Genomic DNA, 9,613 nt, shown 5'->3' on the forward strand with positions numbered 1-9,613 from the left:
GCCGGGGGTCGGGGCCAAGCGTCGGGCACGGCTCCAAGCAGCTCCTGAGTCGGCGTCAGGGCTGCCTGTAAGGATTTCGGCCGGCACCCGGGAGCAGCAGCGCCAGCAGTGCCAGCCGGTCCCTAGGGGGATCTGCCCGTGGCTTCCCAGCCCATCAGGGCAGCGGGCTGTGCAGGCTGCTCCTGCTGCCACAGCAGGCCCAGATGCTCAGAGCTGCCCCGCGGGCGCCACGGGACCAGCAGCAGCCTCAGGGCCTGGCCCAGGGCTCGATCTGCTCAGCCTGGTGGCACAGCCACAGCAGGGGGGAAGGAGCTTAAGGAGCATCAGGGAGCCCGGGGAAGAGAGAGGCTGGTGAGACAAGGCTCTGCCTACAACTTTAAGGGGTTTTATTAACTTAGTACAACTAAAAACCCATATTTCTGAACACCACTGTCACAGGCGCTTCTCGCTTCTGACAAGATGTCCCAGATCGAGCACTGGGCGCTGAGTCCTTTCCAGCTGGCTGGGGGCTGTTGATGTCCGGCGGGGCTGGAGAGGCTGGACGAGCCCTGGTGCCCATGAGATGTGTCGGGGGGCTGTGCTTGTCCGGTGCTCTCGTGAGACGGCAGCGCCTGGGGGTTGAAGGGCAAGGGTGAGCCCCTCATTCCCAGGGGCTGCCCCTGGCTGGAGCAACTCTGCTGGCTCAGGAGTGGCCAGCACAAGTGTCCCCTGCCTAGTGAGAGACTGTAAGAGATCCAAGCTCAGTTGCCCCATGAGCCAGTCCTTCTCCTCCATATTGCTTCTGCCCCTTCCAGAGCCCAAAGCCCCACCCCAACCTGCCCAGCTCTGCACACAGAGCTCATCCCACAGCTGGTACCCAGCAGATAATCAGCCCCCTGTCCTTGCTAACCCCTATGCCCTAACAGGGCCATACCTGATGCATGCTGTGTCCTGATCGCCATAGGGTGCTGGTCAATACGGCCCCTTGAGATGTGTCCATCTCTGTCCAGCAGCTGGGTCACACTGGGCTGAGGAGGAGAGAGCAGCTGGCAGCAATGCAGGGCCCAATCCAGCTTCCCCTAATAACCCTCCCTACCCAGGTCTGCCTGGAGACTGAAGGCACAGATTCCCCCTGGATAGTCAGCAATGCCATCGAGACTCAGTCACCATTCCGTGTCCCCACCTTCACCATCCCTACCTTTTTCTGGACTGTCAAGAAGTCCTGGGGCTGACCTATTCTCTGTGGGGAAGCCTTGTTGTTCTGCATCGTGGAGCTGCTGCTCTGATGGTCCCCAGAGCTCAGTGGCACACCGGGGACACTGCCATGGGCCACCAGCCTCCTGTGGGATGGGGCAGAGGACACTCAGTGCCCAGCCCTGTGGCATCCCAGGCAGCACCCTGCTGTGCCAGGGAGGGGACTGGCAGTGCTGCCTGCAGGGGCATGTCCCTCCCAGCTGCGCTCCACCTGCTGCAGGAGCCCCAAGCCCATCCCACCAGGCTGGATCTGCTGCCTCTGTCCCCACAGCCAGGTCTGCTGGCCGTGGCCGTGGCAGGTCCATGTGCACAGGGCACCAGCGGGCAGGAGCTGGCCTGTCCCAGCTGCAGGGCTTGGTTTTGGGAACGCCTTTCACAGAAGGCACACATCTGCCCACCAAGCCTGAGCTCAGATTGAAAACAGACACAGCTCATCAGATGTGCTTTCAGCAACCTTGGGACAGAGAGCTGGGCCAGCTAGGGCAGTGCAAGGCAAGGAATGCAAAACCCTCCAGACCTGGGGGAAGCAGTGGCCCTCCACAGCTGCCTTCTGCTCCCCTGCCCTGCCCACCCCCCCAGAGCTCCTCTGCCCCAGCCCAGGCAAGAGCCCTCCTTGCTGTGTCTGGGCTAGCCTGTACCCCGGGAGCTGGGGATGTGTCCTCAGGGCCCTTACCTTTGGCTGTGCTGTGGCTCCTTGCTGGGGGGCAGCGGCTGCAAATACGGGAGTGTCCTGGGGGACCTGGGGAGGGCAGGAGTCACAGGTGTGTGACAGGGGACAAACAAGCTGTTCCTGTTGCAGGCAGCACCCCCAACCCCAGAGGATTGTACCCCATGGTATCCTGCTGCCTGTAGCCCTTGGGATGAGTCCCCACACCCCTGCTGATGGCAGGGCTGCAGAGGGGGCTCCCCACATCAGAGCCTCCCAAGCAGACAGTGTCACCCCTGTGGCCGGCAGAGCGGTCACTGCTGGCACCCATCTCCCCCCATCACAGCCCCGCTGCCCTCGATGCACTGGTGCTACTCACTGGCCAGGAACCTGCACGGTGAGCATGCGGTCACAGGACAGGCACGTGAAAGGGACTGGCAGCTGCCTAAGGAGCGTGGGAGAAGAGGGCTGCCTGAGCTCCTGGGGCCACAGCCCTGCCCGCACACAGGCAGCAGCTCGCTGGCAGCAGCCGGGTGCTGGGCAGGGCACTGCACAGGGTCACGGCGTCTGCAGCGTGAACCGTGGGCTTTGAGCCTGTTTCTCCCCATCCCCAAGGTGCTGGCTGAAGCCAGGAGAAGGGCACAGGCACCCTTGTCACCATCCCAAGCAGCCCCTGCGGCCCTTTCAGCCCCTCTCTGGCTCCAAAGTCCCCTGTTTGCCCGGCCAGGAGGGCAGGGCACGACCCAGCTCTGGGACACTGTGTGTCACAGCCCTGCCTGGGCATTGCCATCTCCCACCCTGGCTTCTGGGAGCCCTTGCACCCACAGCCCCATTTTGCTTTCAGAGGGCTCTGTCCTGCAGGTGCCCTGTCCTCATGCCTCCTTTCCTGTGTGGAAGCTGCGGCTGGTGGAAGGAGAAGGTGCAGCTGCTTCATCAGCATGCCCGTGGTTCATTTAGCAGCTGAATTGGTCCCAAGGCAGGGGACCAGGCGAGCAGTATGTGGGACAGCTGGAGGGAACGGGACCATGGCTGTCCCCAAAGCCATCAGAATCTCCATCACACTCACTTCTTAATGCCAGCAGCGTTTTCACGCATCAGCCTATTCTCAAGTTCCTCCATGTTCCTGCTCCAGGAGTCCTCCATCTGGGAGCTGAAAGTCTTCAGCTCCAGGCGATCCAGCTGTGAACACGTGCACAGCCTCAGCCAGCTGCCCCCGGATGTGACATGGAGCTCTCCAGGGAAAAGCCCGGAGGGGGATCCTCAGAGGGATGCTGCCTCAGGCTGTCGAGTCCCAAAGGTGCCAGTTTGTCATGGTGGGGAAGAGGTACCCCTCACCTTTTCTTCCACCACAAGGTTGAGCTGCTGCTGCATAGTGTTGAAGTGCTGCTCCTGGTCTGAAATCCGGCTCTGCAACTCCTGCATCCTCTCATCCAGACGCTCCATATTTGCTTCAAATTGGCTACAATTGACTTTGCTGCCCAAGGCAGCTTTGTCCGCCTTCTAGCAGAGGGGAATGGCAGGAGAGCGGTGGGGAAAGAGATGAGGAATGACAGGCAGGGCCAGCACACGTGAGGGGCAGAGGGAGAAGTGCTTCCTCCAGGCCATCATGCCCCTTTCAGGGTGCTGTGGCCCCATTTGCCCTGTCACCCTGCTGAATTTGGTCCCACCATCTGGAGGGTGAGGGACCCCACGAGCTCAGGAAACTCTCCCTCCCCAGGCCAGTTCTGTCACCCAGCCCTCACGGGACAAGGGGCATTTGTCCCCCTGCCGGGGAACCCCTGGGCAGGCACAGAGGCCTATTGAGACTGTACCACATCTATTGCTGCCAAAACATCCTGCTCATCTGTTTTCTCCTTCTGCAGCTTCTCCAGAGACTGGAACAGCATCTTTCAGTACAGAAAGGAACCCATGACACCACAGCAAGGTTGGAGCTGCCTCCTGGCCAGGAGAACATAACCCACTCCCCCTGCCCGAAAACCTCAAGGAAAGACACTTTGAACCAGCACAGTGCTGAAAGGGTCGGCAGGAGGCATTCTTGTGATCCCTGCCTGGAATCACAAAGAGTGCCTGGGGCATGCTCTGGCACCACAGGAGTTTCAGCCACACACCTCGATTGCTTTCTGCTTTTGTTCAGAGTCTTTCTGCAGGGTCCCAGAAACAAAGCTGAGCTTCTCGCAGTCTCCTTTCATCCGTACAACTGTAGCCTCCATGTAGCGCAGCCGCTCGTGGTCGTGCTCCAGCTTCAGGGAAGGAAAAACATGGTACTGAGCAAAAGGGAGTCCGGCTGCTCCACCGGGGCCGACCCGCATTTCTCAGCCAGTGGCCATGAGCTCTCAGTGTCAACAGGAGGTTTGCATCAAGGCTTTAATCTCTGTCCATGCTGCTGACGGGTCCAGGCCAATTTGGGCAGTTTGGGCCTCCCCCAGACTACAGAACATCCAGCTGGGGGACGTCTTCAGTCCCCCATGCTGCCAACAGCCTACCTGGCCCCAATTCCTCATCATTTTCTTGAGCTTTCCCATGGCCATCTGCCGGGACTCCAGGCATTCCACCTTCTCCTGGAGTTTCTCGCAGCGCTGGAGGAGCTTCCCCAAATGCGCTCTGATGTTGAAGGTGCAACTGGAGCAGTCTCCATTCTCCCCTTCCAGCTCCTCCAGTAGGCCCACAGTTGTCTCTCCTGTACCGCCAAGCTGCAGGACAGGCAGAAGAAATTGGCTCAGAGATGGGATGAGTGGAATCAACAATGCTAGGTGGCCCCAGGCAGTCAGAGAATATGGCCGGTAACCCCACCAGGACGAGTGCACCAAGCCCGGGGTGTGGGAGTGCTCCCCCAGGACCTCACCTGCTCGTTCACTTTGTTGGCTGTCTCTGTCACCAGCTGCTCCAGCATGGCATTCTTCATCTCCTGCTGCTCTCCCATCTTCTGCAGATCATGTTTTGTCTCCTGCCGCAAAGCCCTGGCCAGCGGGACGGGGGCAAGGTCAGGGTTACCCCTGCAGGGCTGCTGGGCACTGTCCCGTGCCCGCAAACCAGGATGCTCCCAGACCACCTGGGCTCCCATGCAGCCCCACAGGGTAGGAAACCCACTGCTGTCCTCTTACTCAATTTGCTGAGAGATCTCCTTACTGCTCTCTTCTTTCCACTTGGCTGCATCCTGCCTCAGCTTTTTAAGGTCCTCTCCCATCTTCTTCATCTGCAAAGCCAGTGACAGTAGAGTCAGGGCACAGACATCCTGTTGTCCCAGCATGGGGGCCCTTCAGATACATGGAAAGCCCCAGGGCCCCCCACCCAGTCCTGACAGCCTGACCCCAAACCCTGCTCTTGGAGTCACATTGAAGTTCCCCATGAGAGCCTAAAGACTACACGGCCCAACAGCTCACTAAGGCAAGGGACTCCTTAATCTTCTTTATGTCTCCTTCCATGCACATCTGTGTTGTCTTGATCTTGTCAATCTCCTCACGGAGATCCTGGATGAGAGTCGTGTCCTAGGAGAGAGGAGTGATGGCAGTGAGCCTCTGGGAGGGTCAGTGGGGACCTGCAAGGCCTTGACCCCTGCTGTGGTTTGTGGAGCATGGGGACAGCAGAGGGCTGGGCTCAGCCAGGCTGGCAGGGCTCTGCAGGCAGCACAGCCCATGCATCTAGCAGGGCCAAGGGTACTGAGCCTCCAGCCAGCAGAGGCTGCTGTCTCAGACCCAAAACTTGCTCCCAGCAGCATTTCACCTTGTCCTGCATCTCCTGGATCTTCTTCATGTTCCCTGCCATATGGGACTGTAGGAGAAAATGGTGAGAGAGGCAAGTTGTTGAGTGTCTGTGAGGAAAACAACCTACACTAGCACAGTAGTCTGCACAGACCTGGCTCTTCTGGATCTTCCTAATATCCTCTGATATGCGGGAATTTTCTGCCTTTATGCCACCAATCTCCTCATGAAGAACCTGTGAAACAGTCCAGCAAACAGGGATGTCAGAGGTGATGGCCAGGGCAGCAACACCCCAAAGAGCCCTGCCCTGCCACGGGCAGCCCGTGGCAATCCAGGTGAGCAGGGAGAGTCCCAGTGCCACCTGCCCCAGCCCGGCTCAGTGCCAGAGCACTGAAGCCCATGCAGATAGCCAAGAGCCCCTGCCAGGGGCTGTGCCGGGGCAGTGAGGGCAGTGCCAAGCACTGCTGTCTGAGGAAGTGGGGAGGGGCTGTGTGGTGGGGGAGTGCCCCGGGGGGCTGGGAAGAGCCTCTACCTTGGACATGTGTTTCTTGTAGTCTTCCATCTCCCTCTTCATCTTTCCCATGTCAGTGGCCAGGTCAGCAAGTGAGGGGCCACTCAGCTGGCCCGGCCACGGCTCCTGGCTGCTCAGGTACTGCACGTCCAGGTGCTCCAGCACGGCCTGCAGCAGTTTTCGCAAGGCTGCAAAGTGAATGGCTCCCTTCTGGGGCATCCCGATGGCGAGATCCAGCATCTGGGAGAGGCTGAGTGTGTCCAGGGATGTTGCCATGTCTGCACACACAGACAGGGACTCTGTCCCTGATTTCTCACAATCCTTCCTAAACAGCTGGGTCCGTCAGGGCTGAGCAAAAGCAATAATAAAAAGGATGAGTAGCCAGCAGGCTCCTTCCTCCTTCCTTGTCCATCCAAGGACTGGAGCCTGCTCTGCTCACGCCCCTTTTCATCACAACTCCCGTTGCCAGGCAGCACAGCTCACCCCTGCGAGCCACTGGGTCACAGACTGATGAAGTCATGGAGTCATGGAATGACTTGGGCTGCAAGGGACCTCAAAGATTCTCTCTTTCCAATCCCCTGCCATAGGCAGGAACACCTTCCACTAGACCAGGTTGCTCCAAGTCCCATCCAGCCTGGCCCTGGACACTTTCAGGAATGGGGCAGACACAATTTCTTTGGGCAATCTGTGCCACGGCATCACCACCCTCGCAGGAAGATTTTCTTCCCAATTCCCAATCTAACCCTGCTGTCTCGCAGTGTGAAGCCGTTGCCCCTTGTCCTGTCATTCAAGGCCCTTGTGCCAAGTCCCTCCCTAGCCCATCTGGAGCCCTTTAGTGACTGAAAAGCGCTGGAAAGTCTCACAGGACAGGAGAGGCCTCACTATTTTTCTTTCAATCAGTTTAAGACTTGAGTTACAGCTAAACCAGTTCTTCATCTGCTGTGTCAGTGTCCTGTCTGTGGCATCTCATGTTCTTAGTTTCTTCCTGCATTGTGGAGCAGGCACTAAGCCTGCCTTTGCTGTGCAGTGAACTGTCAGTGGGAGTGACCACGGGCAGGGCACCGCAACAACCACAAAGGCCCAGATGAAGCCCAAAGGGTACATTTATGTTTGATTCCTCACCAAGAGAGGGATCCCCCAAGCAGCTTCTGGGCAGAGGCCACGGGTAGGGCCAGCAGCCCCACAGAGCTCAGCCCCTGTGAGAGAATCACCAACCTGCTGCTCTCACCTGGCTTTCAGATGTGGCTACTGGCTGGTTTGGCACAGCAAACCCAGGGCCTGGTTTTGAGCATCCACTGGGATCAGCCTTTGCCAGGGAAGCAGTGGGCTGCTGTTCCTCGTGCTGGAGGTGCAGGAGGACCCCCGTGAGCCCCTGGCTGAGCTATAGGGTTGTTGGGGCATAGACTCCTTTCTCCTCTGGAGTTCAGGGCAAAGAGTCTCCGTGGGGGAAGCCTTTGTACAATTTCCTCCACGTCAGGTTTTGTGTCAGCTTGACAGTCCATAAAGAAGACAATGAAATAATTTCTCCTGCCAATGTCCCCAAGACTGTGGGGGAAGACAAACCAAGATGTTCCCTTCAACACCTGCCATCCACCCTCAATTGCCCCTTTCCAAAACATGCTCTGTTCACCCCTAGTCCTTCCTGCTTCAAAGCTCTACAGCAGGTTACGGGGCTTGCAATATTATAACTTTTAATTAATTTTTAAAATAAATCTTTAGCAGTGTAAGTTCAACTTTTAGCCAACAGATAGCTAAACTTCTTTTCAGAGAGTGTTATTATTAGAGTTTGATTGGGAAAATCAGGGAAACTTTTCGTTTTGCTAAACTAACACTTAAAAGCTTCAGTGAACAAAGCTGAAAAGTGGACACGTAAAATGCAGGATTTACAGCCCTCCAAGGAGTTGTTGCAGAGACCAGAAGACAAAGAGGAGATTAATAAATAAAATTCAGTAGATGCTGGATAACTCCATACCTTGGAAAAAGATAATAGAGCGGCAGAAAAATGTGGGCTAATTAGGATGAGAAGCAAGACATCTCTAACCAATAGAGGTTAGAGTACTAACTAACAAAGAGAATTATGTGATTTAGAATGGATGACCATTGATTTCTTTGTTTGCTATAAACAGGTAACTAAGTGAAACCTTTTGTGCCTGTGTGTGGCTGGAACTACCCGCCCCACATGCCCTGACCGGCACAAAGTAACGCCTAACTCGCCAATACTAAAACAATCGTGTTTGAGGATTTCTTTTATCCTGGTTTTGGTGTCTGTTTCTAGTGACCCGGATGGAACCATGCTCCTTCTTTTGCTCCATGGATTCACGGGATCGAGAGGACTCCAGTGCACTCCGAAGATTTTTCAGGGAGATCCTCCAATGCCCTAATCCAGTGAGTTCAAGGCAAAGACCCCTGGGATTTCAGTAAGGTAGTTTCAGACCCACTGTTAACTCCAGGGGGAGGAATTGTGGTAATGGCAAAAGTGGGGGAAGAGGCTGAGAGAGGGCATGCTCAGAATGTTCAGCAGGGAATGCTGGATCAATATTTCCCTCCTGCACATCCCTGGTGGGAGCAGGTGGAAAACACTGTCACCGTGTTGGTGTGGACCAACGGAATTCCAGGGAAATCAAAACAGTGGAACCAGTAAGGATTCAGCTTGAGCCTGACGGAAGACTGGTTAGGCAGAAAAATTTCTCTTTGAAGTTAGAAGCTAGAAGAAGGTTAGATGAATGAATTGCTAAGTTTTGCAAGATGGATCGCTAAGGGCACGTGAGTCACAATATAGGACACCTCTCCTGCCAGTAAAGGAGCCACATGCTAATGAACACAGGCCGGTACAAGATGTCAGAGCTGTCAGTGAAATCCTGTGAGACTTAGACCCAGTGGTAGCAAGTCCTTATACACTTTGAAGCCCAATTAAGGAAGCTGATGAATCCTGATGAGTCCACTGTTGTGGATGTTAAGGATGCTTTTTTCTGCATTGCCCTTGAAACTGAAAATCAACTCTTGTTTGTCATTCAATGGAAAGTTCCTTGATGGGCCATGAAACCCAATTGAAGTGGAGCATTCTTCCTCCAAGGTTCAAAAATCACCCCACATTGTTTGAGAACTGTCTCCATTTGAGACAAGTCAGGAGGAAACATCTCCTAAAAGACAACAGGTTTCGGCACTCCCTCCCACAGCAAGAAATTTTTTTGGAGGAAAGTGAAAAAAGTTGTTTATTTAACACACGGAGTGCAGGCAGGCACGAAAAACAGAATGAATAATGTTAAATATTCAAACCTTCTCGCTGCGGAGAAAGCTGGTGGGTTCACAGTTCTTTCTGTAGGAGTGGAGTCTGGAGCCAGGACACCCGTCCCAGGGCCTCCCCTCCGGGCTGGGGCACAGGGCTCCCGGTGATGCTCTGGTGTTTCGGGCCGGGGAAAAGCCAAACAGTTCCAGGAGAAAAAGCCACAGTCCTGGAAAAACTTCTTGCATTGTCAAACAATCAAGAATCCAGCTAAAAGCAAAGATGTACTCCCTCTGTCCATG

The 9,613-nt window shown here is 55.7% G+C and overlaps 1 protein-coding gene across 2 annotated transcripts; it reads right to left on the reverse strand.

The window, feature by feature from the left end:
- Window positions 1-363: 363 nt before the first annotated feature.
- LOC128817239 (glutamine-rich protein 2-like) lies at window positions 364-6,559 on the reverse strand. 2 transcript variants are annotated; one of them, XM_053995620.1, is made up of 16 exons: window positions 6,110-6,559; window positions 5,732-5,812; window positions 5,600-5,647; window positions 5,260-5,364; window positions 4,981-5,072; window positions 4,722-4,836; window positions 4,363-4,569; window positions 3,988-4,119; window positions 3,691-3,765; window positions 3,215-3,379; window positions 2,946-3,058; window positions 2,259-2,324; window positions 1,907-1,972; window positions 1,178-1,319; window positions 914-1,007; window positions 364-611 (listed from the first exon to the last, which is right to left on the reverse strand). In XM_053995620.1, exons 1-16 carry the CDS (start codon window positions 6,362-6,364, stop codon window positions 433-435), a joined length of 1,935 nt encoding a protein of 644 aa, XP_053851595.1. In that variant the 5' UTR covers window positions 6,365-6,559; the 3' UTR covers window positions 364-432. The 2 variants fall into 2 exon arrangements, with proteins under 2 accessions (XP_053851595.1, XP_053851596.1); XM_053995621.1 differs by lacking the exon at window positions 6,110-6,559 and having other exon boundaries at window positions 5,600-5,649; window positions 5,732-5,771.
- Window positions 6,560-9,613: the final 3,054 nt, after the last annotated feature.

This window comes from Vidua macroura, chromosome 20 (genome assembly GCF_024509145.1).
Source record: "Vidua macroura isolate BioBank_ID:100142 chromosome 20, ASM2450914v1, whole genome shotgun sequence".
Classification (NCBI taxonomy): Eukaryota; Metazoa; Chordata; class Aves; order Passeriformes; family Viduidae; genus Vidua; species Vidua macroura.